Source organism: Dermacentor albipictus, unplaced genomic scaffold (genome assembly GCF_038994185.2).
Source record: "Dermacentor albipictus isolate Rhodes 1998 colony unplaced genomic scaffold, USDA_Dalb.pri_finalv2 scaffold_44, whole genome shotgun sequence".
NCBI classification, from domain to species: Eukaryota; Metazoa; Arthropoda; class Arachnida; order Ixodida; family Ixodidae; genus Dermacentor; species Dermacentor albipictus.
Genome location: NW_027225598.1, coordinates 495,166 through 511,526, shown reverse-complemented (window position 1 = coordinate 511,526; position 16,361 = coordinate 495,166). Strand labels below are relative to the sequence as shown.

The 16,361-nt window shown below is 45.0% G+C and overlaps 1 protein-coding gene and 1 long non-coding RNA gene across 2 annotated transcripts; both read left to right on the top strand.

Annotated features, from left to right (window-relative positions):
- Positions 1-879: 879 nt before the first annotated feature.
- LOC139052922 (uncharacterized) lies at positions 880-4,095 on the top strand. Its single transcript, XR_011510120.1, has 4 exons — positions 880-1,057; positions 1,391-1,479; positions 1,877-1,927; positions 2,923-4,095. It is a non-coding gene; the product is annotated as an uncharacterized lncRNA (long non-coding RNA).
- Positions 4,096-7,236: 3,141 nt separating this feature from the next.
- Positions 7,237-13,755, top strand: LOC139052936 (uncharacterized). The gene is made up of 6 exons (XM_070530082.1): positions 7,237-7,356; positions 8,110-8,198; positions 9,074-9,107; positions 10,235-10,376; positions 12,137-12,274; positions 13,487-13,755. The coding sequence occupies exons 2-6, from the start codon at positions 8,173-8,175 to the stop codon at positions 13,603-13,605; spliced, it is 459 nt and encodes a 152-aa protein (XP_070386183.1). The 5' UTR covers positions 7,237-7,356; positions 8,110-8,172; the 3' UTR covers positions 13,606-13,755.
- The last annotated feature ends 2,606 nt before the right edge of the window (positions 13,756-16,361 follow it).

Below are 16,361 nucleotides of genomic sequence, written 5' to 3'. Positions count from 1 at the left end.
AGGGCGTGACACACGTCGTCGCTTCTTCGGAGTTGTCAAACATTTCACCTCCTGAGTAAGCCTGTCACAAAAATGAAGGAAAAACGCAGTGGCGTGCTCGCTATATCAGGTTTCTTAAATGGTGCGCGACTGTACGTTAGCACTTAGAGTCGCCTCTTTTCCAAGGGCTCGTGATGCGAAATGGAAGCCCCCCCCCCCCCCCCAAAAAAAACAAAAATAAAAGTGCGAATACAAGGCAATCTCCTGATTCTGCTCGATATGCAGGTACGCGGAAGCAGCGAATACAATGCTCAGCTGGTTTTATCCTACTTTGATTTTACGGCCGTGTGGCAACCCCAAGCGAATGAAGAAAAATGGAGATTCTATGGTTCGATTTAGGTTGTTCTTTCACGTTTCATAAATAAGCCTATAAGAAATAAAGAAGTGAATACATTTGCAAGCGCGAAGCACGGCGGTCACGTTCAGCAACTGTAGACACTCTTCACGTGCCACTACGCGCAAGCGAGAAGAAAAGGTGGAAGAATGTTTCAAAAATATTTAAAGAAACACCAGTGCACTGTACAGCCCTCTCTGCGAACACGTACGTGCTTAGTGTTTTCCTGGAACAAGATTTTGCATATCTCTCACTTACTGTTCCCCAGGGCATAGGCAAGGGGATAGCCGTGAATCACTAGGTCAAACAACGGAAGAATAAATCAAGCTCTCTCTCTCTCTCTCTCTCTCTCCTCTACACTGCAGCCGACAGCTGATCGTTGCCCCGGCTCCTGTTTCTCAACTTTGATCAAGAAGCCAGTCGCCTCGAGTTTGTCACGAACGACCTACTTGCACGTTTGGACAACGGGAAACGCGGGAAGCATATAATATGGTTCCATCCGAGTTGTTGGCCGCGCAGAGGGACCGCACGCGCAAGCATAAAGTACTTTTCGCTCGTACGAAGATTAGGCGGAACCAAGGCGCGCATTTGTGTGGCTCAGTGCCAACTATAGCAACGTCATGCCAACCCACGCAAAAGAAGCGTTCCTGGTTGTATCATCAATTGCCATAATCGCACTTGTCGGTAAGAAGGAATAGTCCATCCCTCCTCAAGATTTATGTCAGTGAATTCTCGACTCGAAGTAAGATGTCTGCACCCTCCAACGCACAAAGCCGCTCATTTAGTCTGGCCGCTCATTTTCCCCCCTTAGGCGGAAACTTGTCTTTGCCCTCTCCGAAACTGCTTGGTTTCGACGATTTACTGTAACCTCTCCTGTCTGCTACAGACACCCCCAGTCATATAAATTCACGGTTCTATTTCTACAGCTTTCTTTTTCTAAAGCATCCCTTTCTCCTCAGAAGTCTTTCTTTCTGAAGCGTAAGTTTGTCTCGCCAAGGTCAATGAACTGTTTTTCAGCATCAAGAGCGACGGCCCTGGCTGTTGCCGACAACCTAAACGAGAAGACGAATTCCCTTCCGCAAGCCTCACCGCTTTTGAGAGTTAAGGTGAGTGTTCCTTTTTATTTAGATTCAATATGAAGAAAAATCTCAGACGTGTACTCATTTATTATTGATCTTTGGTAAAAACATAGCAAATGTTCACTATTACTGATTGTTGATATAGCACAAAACAGGAATACAGATTGAGTGAAAACATGGACAAGTACTGTTAGTCGTCCTCCGGTCCTGTGTCGTGCTGACATTCCTTAATCCTTATGACAACCTATCGTACCGATCTGTCGCCTTTCTAATTTACTAGTACTAAGTTGGAAGAAAAGAGGGTGCGATTGCACGGAGCGATATTCTTGAACAAAACGGAAATTCAATGTAGGCGGAAGCTAAAATTATTTTTTGTTTCTGTTTAAAATACTTTCGCGTATGTTTTTTTTTCTTTCTTCTTCAGAGGAACGTAGGCTGCATTGATCACACGACTGCAAACGGGAACCTCTGCTATGTAAGTGATCAAGAACTTGGCATGTTGAATAGGTCTGACATGCACTTGAACACAAAAGAGATAATATTTTTTTTTTTTTTTGCTGTGTCAGGTTTGTTTTTCGGAGTACCAACTATTGCATAATCAAAACAGTGTGCTCGAGCTTGTTGTAACCTAACAAGAATCAAATTGTTGTTGCAATGCCAAATTGTTAGCGTGTTATTAAAAGAAGCAAAACACCGTAGGAGCTTTGTTAGTTTAATAGTCAATAATCTAGACGCATAGCTTACAGCACGTGTTTTTAGCGGCCTACTACGGCACCACGAGATGGCGAATTGAATTCCTGGCAACAGTGGTGACATTTTGCTGCGACGGAAATCTAACAGCCATACGTGTCTTTGCGCGCCTGCATCGCATAAAATCAATTCTGGCGCTTTTTCTGTGACCTAAAAAGTGCATGTCTTGTTAATATATGCACTGCATTCTTTTTTCTTTGAAAATTCCGTATTCTTAGTGTGTTGGCGGTTTTTTTTATGAATTATAGTTTCTCTTCATGCCATGAAAAACGAAGCACTATTGGTCATCCATCTAGAGTAAAAAAAAAATTATAATTGTTCAGTTGAGTCTTCGGTTGGCCAGGTTTATTCCATACGCCACGCTTTTGCTTTCAGATTGCTAGACTTCATTTCAGTTACTGAAATAGTGCGGCTATTTCAGTAACCTCATCCCCTCCTCTGTTTTTGTGCAAGGTAGACCTTGCACAAAAACAGAGGAGGGTATGAATATACCGAGCTGGTTCTCGCTGAAATCACCATCGTCCCTGATGTTAATGAAGAAGTAGATGATGATGACGGTGGCGTTTGTAATCGGCAATTACGCCTATCTGAAGATCAAGATAAGTTGGGTAAGAATCGGGTGGCTGTGCAAAAGTACATTTCAGGTATAAGATTTCAGACAACTGGCTAAGCAACGCAGCGATACATCCCTCACGCCTTCCTCTTTTCGTGACCCCGCAGAACGCCCAGTGTCCATTTTTCTCCATTGGGGCCTGCAAGGACGGGTTGTGCGCATGCGTACCCAAAGGAACAAACATGGCTGCACTTCGGGAGGTTTGCTACAGTAGCTGCTACGCAAGCTGCACGCACAGCTGTTTTGTCGACGATTCCATGAAGGAAAGCCTGAGATCACCCTGCGACCACGACTGCACCAAGCTCTGTTACGAGAATTAGCAGGCTGTGGAATTGAAAATTGTATTTCGTTTGCGTAATAATCATAAAAGTACAAGTGTGACACTCGCAGAGCAGCAGAAAATAAAGCCTCAATCAAAAAATAGCAAAAAAATTAATATGCCAACCTGATAAGTAACAGTCTAACCCAAAATATCGTCGTTATATATACAAGCAATATCAATTAGAAACAAGCATTTTTAATAAAGGAGTTCGGACGCGTTTAAAGATATTGCAATTAAGAAACACGGGGAAACGTAACGGGAGGAAAAATACAATATCAGTATATACCTCAAAATTCGAAATGTTAGTGTCGAATTCAAACAAGAAAAAAAGACCAGTGACAAATTGTAGGAAAAATAAATCATTTATAAAAAGAAGTCCATCCTATTCCACAATCCGCGCATTGTTTATTCTCCTTCTTATTATGAATAGAACACACACTGCTTACATGATGCCTTGACGGGATACTGCCATTTAGTGTAATCAATGCTATTCCAAAGGACGGCGGTGTTGACTTCAAAGCCCCTTCCTTGTTAAGCAGTCTAAAAGAGTGTAATATTAGACCATTACAAGTGTTGTTACACAACCACAGGCTCACAGACATACATAATTCAATACTTAGCTAGGGCTGGGCAGCCCGGCTTAGCGCGCACAAAAGGGACGAAGAAAATACACAAGCCATGTCTCGCTCCTTCATCTGCCTTCTTTTTTGTGTGCTGCGTCCCGCTTCAGGCATAGCTTCAACTAAGCATCCGCACCCAACTTACCCACCTTTCAGTCATTCTGCATGTCGACGCGAACAGAGTTCTAGTAAGAAGGCTGCTTCTCGTTCTGTAATATGGCATGCGCCCTATACGCTCTTCACAAGTGAACCCACTTTCCACTCGCCACGTAACCCTGCTCCATATTGTTACCAGTGTTTTCCTTTTCGTCAATAAATGCAAGAATGTTGCCTCGCCAGATAAATGTCTTTTTTGAGCGCATGTGCGTGTGTGCGTGCGTGCGTGCGTGCGCGGAAGCACTCCCCGTGCAGAAATGGCATCAGCGGCTCAGTGCTAATGCTATTAAGTGTATGCCTGCTTTTATTGTGATAGTAATTATGCGGACGCTCGAGGTGCATTCACCTCTTCGGCGTCCCCGCCGTTATCATCCAGCCCACTTCGCAGGGTGTACACGGCTCACGCGCAGAGGCTTAAAGGGTGTCCACAGACGCCGCGAGAGTTTGGCTGAAAAAAAAAAACGGGGAAATGAAGTGGACGCACAGTCAACGCTCTGCCCTATTGCCTCAGTGGCGGAGCCAGGCCAGTGTTCTGCCTTCCACTGCTATCATGAGTGTTGTGCGCGCCAACGCTCTTAACTGAGCTGATGTGTGTACGTTCTGGCACCGACTAATCGTGAAGGTATCCGTTCCGTCTCACCTCGCACCATGGAAATGCTACGCCTACGATGCCACTGCCAGCGCTGCTATCGCCCCAGTGTTTTCAGACGCCTGGTAGCTGCTAGGGCGTTGTTCCTTCTGCCCTACAGGCATAGAGAAAGAAAAAGAAGTCTACAGGAGTTAACTTTGCGTGCTGCGCGGTGCTTACACGTCGCAACAGCGTATATTAACAACACCACCCGAAGAGTCCAAGCATCACGCTGAACCTTGCTATCCCTATCAATACTTCCAGCGTTTTTCATTTTTTTTCGCAACTTGGCAACTCTCAGCATCTTTTTTTTTTGTTTCTCGAATAGCCTTCATTCCTGGACAGAGCTTTAAGAAGTGACCGATGTAGGCTGTGGAAGCTGGGGCACGTTCACGTTTTATGCATTTGCCTGCTTTGTTTAAAGTCACTCTGCGTAATGTGACTTTTATTAAATTATATTTACGTTTCGCGACCCATTTGCTACGTCTGCCACCTTTCAAGTACATATTATAAGAATCCAACAAGCTGATGGGGGCGAAATGCGAAAACACCCGTGTACTTAGATTTAGGTGCACGTTAATGAACCCCAGGTGGTCGAAACTTCCGGAGTCCTCCACTACGGCGTGCCTCATAATCAGAAAGTGGTTTTGGCACGTAAAACCCCATAATTCAATTCAAGAAGCCAACAAGCTGCTGTTGCCGAGAAGCGGAAACTGGAGCATATGAAGCAGGGGGTCACGCAACCACACTTTCACGTGTAAAAGACGAGCCCTCCTAGCAACGGATTTAATGTGTGTTCTGAAAGTGCCATTGAAAGGCCACGGACAGGTAGAATCCCTGGATAGCAGCGCGAACACGATGAGTGGCGACGGGAACAGCTACGTCAATTTGCTCAACGGCGTCGTGCTCAGGCTAGGCCGGACCCCGCGATTCCTGCGCAAAGGAACCCACGCACAGTCAGGACGCCTGAAGAGCACCTCGAATACGATCAGCGACGAAAGGAACAGCAACGACATCATGTACAACGGCGTCGTACTCAGGCTCGCCTGGATCCAGCTGAAGGCTACGTCACATTGGTCTATCAGATCATGATCATACCACAATGTGGTGGTGCCAACCACCACCACAGCGTAGATTGGAGCCCAGTTCTTTTTTTTTTTCAAAGCTTCAGGGAGTGTCGTTTCCGTATCATTTCTAGTCAGAACACAAAGAATACAGCATTCCGAAAGATGCCAGTGAGCAAGCGTCACTTGGTTACGCAACGTTGAACGGCATGAATAAGTTCCAATGATTACAGCAAATTACGGTGTCTTGCTTTTCAAGAGCCAGAGAACCTTTCCATGATACTATACGTAGTAGGTAGCCTAGATTATTATAGATAACCCGCAGTTCTTTATCGTGTACCTAAAAGTGCTGGCACGCGACATATTCGAGAGCCCTTGCTCCGACGGCCTAGGCTCCGCAGTGACCGACAGCTGACTCCAGCAATTGGATTGAAGCGGGCATAACCTCCAGCCTTGCTTGGCTTTATGAATGATGGCTGGTTGTGCGGCCCACTTATATAAGGCGGAACCCCTGCCGAAACGTTGGAAATGAAGACACAGTTAGTCGGGCGTGCCGTTCCCATGGTATAAATGTCTATATGTCGTACGTCATGTCGTACGAAAAGTAACTAGAACTCCTACCTGTAAATCCGCTGTCCCTGAAAGTCAAGAAAACAGGAATAACGAATACGCATCAACCATCCTTTTAGACAAGGTGAGCTTCAAGGGCTGCTTCTTGCCTATCCATTTGAAACAGTAGCTTATTTCTCCCCGCTGGGCGCGCTCTAAGGAAACGGGACTCCTCTGCAGAAATGGACTTTGAAAAGATATGCAATTTTTTTAAGCTTGCACCTAATGTTTCGTTTTAGCAAGGCGATAGCCTGTGGCTCACGGGTCGAAAAATCCGCTGCGTGGCGTTATCGAAAAATTGACCGTCCGGCGTTATAGCCCCAAAATTCAATGATACCAAAATTGATAGTGTCACCCACTACCTTTGCATGGAGAATAACCCACCACTTTTGGTGTTAAGGCAAAGGTAATGAAGGCACTCGAACCCACTATCTTTGGTGGGTGCGGAACTCCGTACCTTTGTTCGGACTAAAATTCAATGGCATCAGAATTGATGTTGCCAACATGGTCGAAACCACGTTCCTTGGTGGGAGCCGAACCCACGACCTTTGGTGTTAATTAAGGCGAGCTCAATAAAAGCCCAGTTAATTAAGGCAGAGTTAATTAAGGCACTTAAGCCCACGACCTCTGGTGGGAGTCGAACCCACCATCATGGGTGTTAATTAGGGCGAAGTGAATTGATGTACATTTAATTAAGTATAGTTAATTGAGGCAATGACACCCTCGACCTTTGGTGTTAATTCAGTCAAAAATTAATGCAGGTATAATTAGGGCAAAGTTAATTAAGCCACTCGAACCCATGACCCTTCTTGGGAGAAAACAATTGGAAGTAAAAACGCATTCGAATGAGAATATTAACTAATTTAATTATTGTCACGTGAGTGCGTATTCTTCCGTATTCATTCTCGTTAGCGCACGCAAAATTGACTGTAAACTTTTTTTTTACCAAGACGTCAATTTCTGGCAAATGTAAGTTAGAGAAAAAATAACAACCTTGCCGCCCTATTAGCATGAAGGTGAAAGAAGAAGAGGTGGAAGGACAGGGCTGACACTTGTTCGTCATTCTCCGACCTATTCTATCTTGACCGCCGCCGAAGTACAGGAATCCCGACGGAGGAAGGCCCAGATAGTTTCTTGCAGGAGTAAGTATGCAGTTTGATCCTTCAGGGCTGTTAGTGCACCTTACCGGGAGGTCGACTGTCATTCTTGCGAATATGTTCAGTGCCGAGATTAAGGTTGCGAGGAGCAACTGACAATCTTACCGCGCAGTATTGTCATTCGTGGCTAACAGTCCCTTCCAAACGACGCCCATCTGTCAATTGGCCTAGAAATGCTGAACCATAATTCTTGGGTAAACACGAATGAGGAGCTTGGAAATGCGTCGATCGTGTTTGTCCGCCATGTGTTGGTTCATTTGAGTCCACAATCCTGAAGTTCAGCAAATGTTTTTTTCGCTACTTAGAGGCGCAAAACCTTAAAATCTGTTTTGTCCTGTCCATGAGAACCAGCTCACACTTTAGGCGTTGATTTTCATCGTGCCGTTGCCAACACTCAAACTGTCTTCGAGGATATGGCTGCATTGCGTCGTAAAGTAATTCTTGCTATAAGCAACTATTGAGCGCAGTCATGTCTCATCGCTGTGCTTCACTCATCACATTTTTCCCTAAATGTGCACTACAGGACAAACTTGCTTTCAACGCATTCGATATTTTAGTTGCTTTGACGGCTAGACAGCAAAATAACAGTACGCACAAGCGAGACAGAACATGAAATTTTTCATTAATGTATTGGTAGAATCAACGAGTGAATAATAAACCCAGAATAATTAGGAATGATAGGAACAAATTATTTGCGAAGATTGTCTGATCGGAACTCACATAACCGTCCACTTGCAGCTTTCACCTACGACAGCTTCCTCAGCGGCCGTTTTGTGAGCAGCACGGTCCTCACGACGCTCCATGCGTTCCACAATGAGACTACAAAGGTTTGTTCGCTTCTATTAAGCGGATGTATTATTTTAAATGGGAGGTGGGGTGTTACGTATTAGGGGTCGAATTTACAGAGCTTTTCGTTCGTAACTTCCCTTTACCATTGCCAGGCCACCTTTTCGGGAGATAATTTAGCATCGTGATTAGCCGGCATCTTCTTTTGTTAATGGCCCTAGAGTAAGGACAAGCTCTCGGATGTTTCACCCACCAGCTTGTCGTGAACAGCAGCAGCTAAAGCACTTCGGCGCAGTCAGAACTTTTGTAGAGGTGGGAGGACGATACATTCCGTACCACTGCGGACTTTTTAGGACCCCGTTGGGTGATCTAAGTACCCCCTAAACATATGTGTTTAAGTAGCACACTTCGTGATGTATGATTGCGCGAAGCTTTCACGCTTTCTAGGCATTCGACAAATTAAATAGTTGGTTCGCGGTCGAAAAAAATATTCGTACGTTAAACATATTGCCAGAAAATTGGGATGTTGGACATACGATTAGCGAACAAAGCCGTCGAATAGCAAACACTTGCGATTAAAAACGTTCATGAACTTGGTGCGCGTAGGCTCAAAAATGCACTTCACTTGCCTGAGCGCATAAATTAAACATAATTTCGCGCTTATATAGCAAAATATCCGCAATTATCAAAATTTTATTTAAAGTTACTGTTAGTTCTGTTTTATAGCTTCTGCGTACTAAGTACGCAATACCATTCAATCACGACTTATCCATTTCGAAAGTGTCAATCTCATCATAACCCATCTAAAATTTTATGTGAGTGTTTCACTCTGACCTCCTGTCTGCTTCTTCATGCTACCCTTTCTTTTAGAGAGCAGCACTTCAACTCCGCTGTGCATGTTTTTATTGCATTACAGCCAGCCATTAGAAGACATGGTCGGAGCGTCGAAGGTAAGCGTGCAGAAAAGTTTATGGTGTTTAAAAAATCGCGTTTCCGTATTAAAGGCCGAACTCACAAAGCTTTTCGTTCTTATGTGATCTTCCCATTAGATGGTCGGCTTCGCAAATAATAGGCCCAGTGATCACAAGGTCGCGAAACCAGATCGTGGCCACGGCGGCCATATATCGATGGGGCCGAAGTACAAAAACGCCGGTGATCCATGCAATGGGGGCATGTTAAAGATGCCCTGGTGGTCAGGATGAATCCGAAGTCTTCCACTATGGCGTACCTCATAATCGGGCAATGGTTCTGGATCATAAAAACCTAAAATTCATAATTCAATTGAATAATATGTCTAGCAATAGAATGGGCAGAAAGTTACTCGCGCAAGCCATTTTAGCGTAGGGCCTTCTTTAGTAAGTACTATGTGCCATTACCTTGCCGCCTTCACTGATGTAGTATGTCCAGCAGGAAGAATAGATAGAATTTTTTATCAGGAACAATTCTGGAGTAAGGACATTTTGTGAACGTGCTCCAATCTTTGAATTCAGCATATTTTCTTGCGCGGCCTTTACTTAAGGAATGTGTGATCCGATCACCCATTCTGACAAGATGTACAAATGGGTGTCTGCGTTTGCGGAGAATATTTATTCTATTGCACAGGCTGGGGTGTTACGCACTGTGTTACCTTTATGTTACCTGTGACATAAAGAACATTCACGCCAAAGCGTCTCTTGCAAACGATATTAGGCAGATATGATGTCGGCGGCTTCTTCCGCGAACGTGAAAAGTTACTGAGTTGATGCGTTATATTGTGGCGCGCTTGCAACAACCATCCAAAAATGCGTCTGTTGACTGTTTTGGTGACTCTCATCTGCATTAATCCGCGCTCAGTGGTTGCAAAGGTGATAACTCACGTGCACGAAGGATATTATAGAGCCCTCAACGTTTCAGTTTCCTGAAAATGACACAGTATTCGCAAGATGTTTGCCACGCTAGAGTCGTTCGTAAAAATAAAATGTCAGCCAATTCTTGTGCTAGAGATATTATTAGCGAACATGGCCGGCCAATAGCAAAGATCCCTTAAGAGAGAACAGCTTTGCGAGTGTGGCTCGAAGTAACCTTCATCGATGCGCAGGGGACGCGATTGTTTGTGGTGTGCGTCAGCTTGGCCGGCGTGGTCACCAGCTGCTGCGTCACGGCGCTGCTCGTGATGTACTATTTCGTGGACGCCGGGTGTGGAGAGTTGCCGGACTGGGACCATCGTAGTGACCCCGCCAGTGAGTACTGATTTAAATGTGGGTGCGATTCCGACGTGCTCACCTTTAGGACATTCCTGTATACGGGCTGAGAATTTTCACGTTGTGTTAAGCCTATAAGCCTACACTGGTTCGCGCCTGCGCGAAGATGGAAAACCAAGGCCGCGATTCTGCAGTCATGCCTTCCGCTTGATTTCATGCTACTGCGATCCTCCACCGTTCACGGTCGGCTCATCCTTTTGATAGAGAGGATGGAGCGACGCTCTGCCCGCTGACGAAGCGCGAAATGGAATGGCATCGAAAAAGGAATCGCCACAAAAGCGCGGCTGAAGGTTATTTTTTCATTACCTGAAAGTAAGAGCTGCTCTGTCTGAAGCCTTATCGATAAGCCGTTAGCTAATCAAATGAGATGATTCTGACAAGTCCATCGTGCCACTTTTATTATAAGTTCCTGGGGCAAGCATAGTCACCAGATCTATAAACCTACTTGCTAGTATGGGGATTGCCTAATGAACACACTGACGCAGCAATCTCCTCGTTGTTGTTTCAAAAGCTACGGTGAGTGCTGGGCGCGCGCCGCCACCAAATTGCGTGGCGTTCTCACATGATAGAAATCTGCGACAACGGAACGTAAACAGGAAACCAAGTCTTTTATTAGTAGGACTTGCATCCTCATAGTACTTTCGTCGCCAAATTGGCTTTCACCTAGTCTAAAGTCACCCGCACTTTGAAACATTGGCTCACGCACGCACTTGGCAGTGTGGATAGCTGTATTACTGCCAGTATTTTTGGTCGCAGCGCGTCTGCGGGAACATTCGAATTTATTTCACAATACCCCTAAAGGTCCCCGAAGGGATATTACATAGGGGGAACCGATACTTGAAAAAATGCGATCTTTGCGCGCTATGGAAAAAACAACTGAAGTACACAAAAGTTATACAAAAGTTTTACAAAAGAAAACACAAAAGTTGTACAAAAGTAGGATATCTAGCAAAATACACAAGTAAAACAGTATACGAAATACATTAGTCAAGTGAAACTCAGATAGAAAATACAAAACTGTCTGAGAAAACAAATTAAGGGAATTAAATAGGCACAATGTAAAAGAAGTAAAACGAGGTGTTGCTCGAAACTGCATCAGTTGTCACCTTAACAAATTAATGAGACATGAATATACTTGTACACTGTGCACGCAGAATGTGGTGCAAGCAAGAACTGGCAGTACATGTAGTTGCCATCCACCGCGCCAAGCGTGAGTTTGAGACAAAGTTTAAAACTGTGCGCCATCCTGGTGACGTATCGCGAGCAACGTGCGTGCAAAATTTTGGATGCTCATGCTATTCATCATAGCAGGGCGAAATGTCTCAAAGTTCAATCTATTCACCCCAGTGACAGAAAAGTTGCTTATATCTGAAATTGTTGCACTCGTCGTGCTTCCAACAATGCATAATTTATTGCTGTTTCTTGTTTGTTGTATTTTCTTCACCTTTCGAGCTTCACAAACCATCTTTCATTCAATGAACTTTTCTCAGTCGGTAGGTATATAGCGCCCTTTGTTGTGTCTTCTTGACCGCGTCGCATTTATATATAGGGCTGTTTCCTTCCAAAACACTTAACCTACTAGCTTTCCTGGTAACGTTATTGAAAACGTCAGCATTTCGCCCATGCTGCTTGAACAAGCAAATCACCCGCTCTCGAAGACTGTAACGCCATTTGTTTGCCTAGTGCAATAGCGCAAATTGCGCAAATTGCACGAATACGTGACGCCGCGATAATCGCAGAACGCCAGAGCGCCTGCACCGGCGAGCCCTGCAAGGAGACCAAGTGCGAACCGGCCCCTGACAACACCACCTGCGACGGAGTGGTTCGTTCCTTCGCCGATGGGTGTCGCTGCTGCCCGGCATGCGTCGCTGTACTCGGTAAGGGAATGTGGCCGTTAATGCTCTAACCGAAATGGGTCACACCACGCCTAACGTTGAAGATCAGGAAAACGTTATTTATTTATTTATTTTTTTTTTGGGGGGGGGGGGGCAGGGACAAATATTTCGTGAGTAGGTTCGTCTCATGATAACGTCAAGAGGGAGAAAAGGGGAGGGAATTACACAGCAGTTGTGCCGCCTAGGGAGAGCCAAAGCCAAAAGCGATTATAAGAAAAAGCAACGTAGGCGTCCTCTTTCGAATAACTCCGCCAGACGAATGCTACATAAGAGCTCCCTTTCTATATGTATACAGACGTTAAAAGCAAGTCTAGGAAAGAAACTGCGCAAGGCTCTCGAAGCTGAACCTCAGTGCCACAGTAACATGGCCATCTGATTCCCCGTCTGACTTTCAACTCCGCATGAGATTAGCATAGCCAAAATCCAGTGAGACCTTATTCCCTTTCTGGCATGCTTGTGAGCCGGTCAGTGTTTTTTTACAATCCACCCGGTCTCTCTTTGAAAGTTCTACCCAAGTATGAAAGTCCTTACCACATCGCCATGCGCACATCTGCCTAAATTAACGTCATCGAACGCATCGCATAGTCATCAGACCTATGCCGTTGGTGACGAGGCATCCTCCATGTCCATGGATGTATCGCCTCTCGAGACTTACCACGAGTCGCTCATCTCGGCGAGCTCTTAGGTCGCCATGACGGCTGCCTTTTCACTCCCGGTGTCGTGTGTAGCGAGGATGAAAGACACTAGCTAACCAACACCAGCGCGAAGTACGGGATCACCGCTAGGGCTCGCACTCGGTGTCTTTGCCTTACCGTGGCGTTCGCCTCTCCGACTTCCCACTCTATGTATGTCTTGACAGGGTACCTGCATTTTCTCACATCACAAAGCTTATCTGACTTACCTAGAGTGCTCGCTTCAGTTTCCTATATAGAATAAGCCAGCTGAAGTTAAAATTTTACATGCTCATCACTGGACATTTTTCTTAATTAGCGACAAATTACCCCGTATCCCCCTGCCACTCCATAGCTGCCACCACGGACGGCATGTGTCTGAAGGAAGTGTCGTTTTATTTCAAAATGGCTATATTAAAGAAGTAATAGGAAAGTCTTCGCAAAAAACGCCAGGTATACTTACTTATGCTTACAGTAAAGGTTCAGGCGTAGGTGACATTGTTGCTAATATTTATTTTTACAGGCTTGGACGAGGACTGCTCCAATCGCATCAGCGACCGTCGCGATGCTCGGCAGTGCGGCGCGGGCCTTTACTGCAACAAACGCTACTGTACCTGCAAGAAGTACATTAGGGCGCCTTGATGTGTTCTAATTAGCGCCACTCACTACGTGTCCACTGCTTTCATTTCTTAAATGTGCCTGCCGAAGATTGCGCATACATCCGTTTTCATCCTTGGATGGTTTGAAACTATAGCACTTGCTGACATAATAAACAGTTCTGATTATTGAGAAGGGGTCGGTGGATTATACCTTTGCGTCGCGGGGTAAAATCAAATCCTGTTGTACGTATTTCCAGCACGATACTGCATCATTGTGTTACATTACTGCAAGCTGCTCTCTTTCATGTTAGACTTGAACCGGTTATTTACTTACGCATTCCTCCAGCTTTTCAGATTGCGATTATTTTCTATGAAATCATGCCTACATTTTGCGCGAATATAGAAACTGGCATGCCTCTACCATTGTTATTCAGGCTGGTTTTTTTTTCTTCTGATACTTCCCATTTTTTTGAAGTATCGAAGCCCCGTGATACAATCGTCATTGTGCAAGCTTGGTAGCAGTGCTGGTTATCATGAGTTGTCTCTCTGACCTTTCAAAACGTCTGCCATATACCAATAACGTATCTATCAGAAAGTAGACTACGTTAGAACTACTACTGCTCGCCTTATTAGCAGGAAGCGTTTCAGTAGCAGTTTCACTTGCACCATATGCTTCGATTCTTTATACTTATAGTAAATATTTTTATATCTCATGCAGCGTATAGTAAAATTTGGCATTTTCGGTTCACATTATTCGAAGAGATGAAACAATAAATTGCAATGCCCTGTTAGCTAGGACAAATTAGTCATTCGTTACCTTTCACAATAACCACTGAATAGTATATGCCGTCTCATTGAGCAATTATAGCCGAGCACTAATGAAGTCATGTCTACGTAGCTGAAATACTAAGATTAGCACCACATTTAGCACCACTTTCACGACATCCGTTCACCAATTACACCAAAAATCGCACTGCAGTTATAGCTATCAACAACCCGGATAGCTTGAGCGATGCTTTTAGGAAAATGTTGACTAACACCCATTTATTTCGTAGCAAATTTTATACACGTGTACTTCGCAGTCTAAGCAGTCGTAGGACTCACGCTAAGTAGACATGAGTTCACTAATGTTCGCCTCCAATTTTTTTGGCCGCGGTGCAGGAAAATGAATTCAAAGGTAATTATTGAACCATTTTGACTAGCTACCAGGACATTGCTATTTCTCATGTGTACAACAGAAAAGGCAGAACTGCGCTCTCTTTCGCAAATGTTTTTTTCCAACTGTTTGGAATGTGAAAAGAACTGCGGACATCAGAGGTAATTGTGCTCTTTTTTTTTTCTCAGCTCACGTTGTACGAGCGTAACTCACGTGGATGCAATGTTGCAGGCAGGGACGCTATTCTTGGTCGAACACTTACCAGCCGGCAGAACCTCGGTAACTCTTCTGTGGCGTCACGCCAGTTGCCACGTCACACAAAAGTGAAAGTAACAATGAAAGGTGGTGCTCCGCGAATAAACCATCCGAGGTGGTCGATGAACTAAACACGTAGCGTCCAGAAAGCAAATGAGCTGTTGTTCAGTTGAAGCGATCTTTGGATACCCAAATTTTGATTGACACCCCCCCCCCCCAAAAAAAAAGAAATGGGGTGAGAAGTGTATTGGGGTTTGCGCGAAAATCGGCATTCCTTCGTTATCACTGCCGCTAAGCAAGCGTTATGCTCTCGCAAACATTTAAGAAAGCTTTGACATAGACAAAGGGAAATTAAATACCGCATCACATCGCTTCTACCATGTAGTTTCGTTCTCCCACCGGGACAATCAAAATAATGGTGCAGCGCAGTTCTGCTGCACTTGCGATGGAGTGACAGTATAACTACGGCATCATGCGCCACAAGATTTGCAGTATCAAAGCGTGTCAACATATGCAGTGCTTAAACCAGTCATATTGCGTCACCTTCATTTTCGCTTCGCATCTTTGTTGCTCCAAAACTCAGCTAGGCCAACTTGGTATGTGAATTCTGGGGTCTTACGTGCCAAAACCACGACCTTACTATGAGGCACGACGTAGGGAGGGACTCCGGATTGATTTTACCAGCAGGGGATCTCTCACCTCACCCGAATTCTAGGGAGACGGGCGTTTTTGCATTTCGTCCCCGTTGAATTGCGGACGCCGAGACTGGGGTTTGATTCCGTGACCTCGTACTTAGCAGCACAACACCATAACCGCTAAGCCGCCGTAGCGGGTGCCTACATAGTGTTAACAGGGCCGTTCAAAAAATCTTCAACACATTTTATCAAAGACGAAGATGGTTCATGTGGCACGGTGCATCGTGTAGGAGGTCATCGGAGACGGCACTAGCTACTCCGGTACCTTAACAGTGCTGATTAGTGATGATAAATGTGGCTTTAAGGTATAAAGAAAAAATGTGCCTGAACAACTACGTCAAACTCTTGCCTTTGCTTCGTGTTGTAGACAAATTCAACTTCGCTCTGCCATCTGCTAGCCGCCTGGTTAGTTCAGATGGTAGAGCGGCTGCCCCGGAAAGGCGGGTGGTCCCAGGTTCGAGTCCCGGACCAGGACGAATTTTTCTTCAACTATGAGGCTTTTCTTTCGAGGAACCCGTATGGGTTTCCTTTGTATCAGTTGCTACGAACGGGTGGATGTCTGATTTTCCCTTTATTCAAAGAAAGAACAGATGGATAAGGAGAGTGAAAGGAGGTGGAGGCACTTGTCAGTCATTTTTTTTTTCGTTTTGCAGTATTTTTTAAGTATTCACGTTCAGCTGGCCTTACCAAGTT

Bases quoted from the DNA above. Each gene is read 5' to 3' on its own strand.
- LOC139052936 (XM_070530082.1), top strand. From the start codon at position 8,173: ATGCGTTCCACAATGAGACTACAAAG. The intron at 8,199-9,073 runs GTTTGTTCGCTT...ATTGCATTACAG, and splicing joins TCCACAATGAGACTACAAAG to CCAGCCATTAGAAGACATGG. The intron at 9,108-10,234 runs GTAAGCGTGCAG...ATCGATGCGCAG, and splicing joins ACATGGTCGGAGCGTCGAAG to GGGACGCGATTGTTTGTGGT.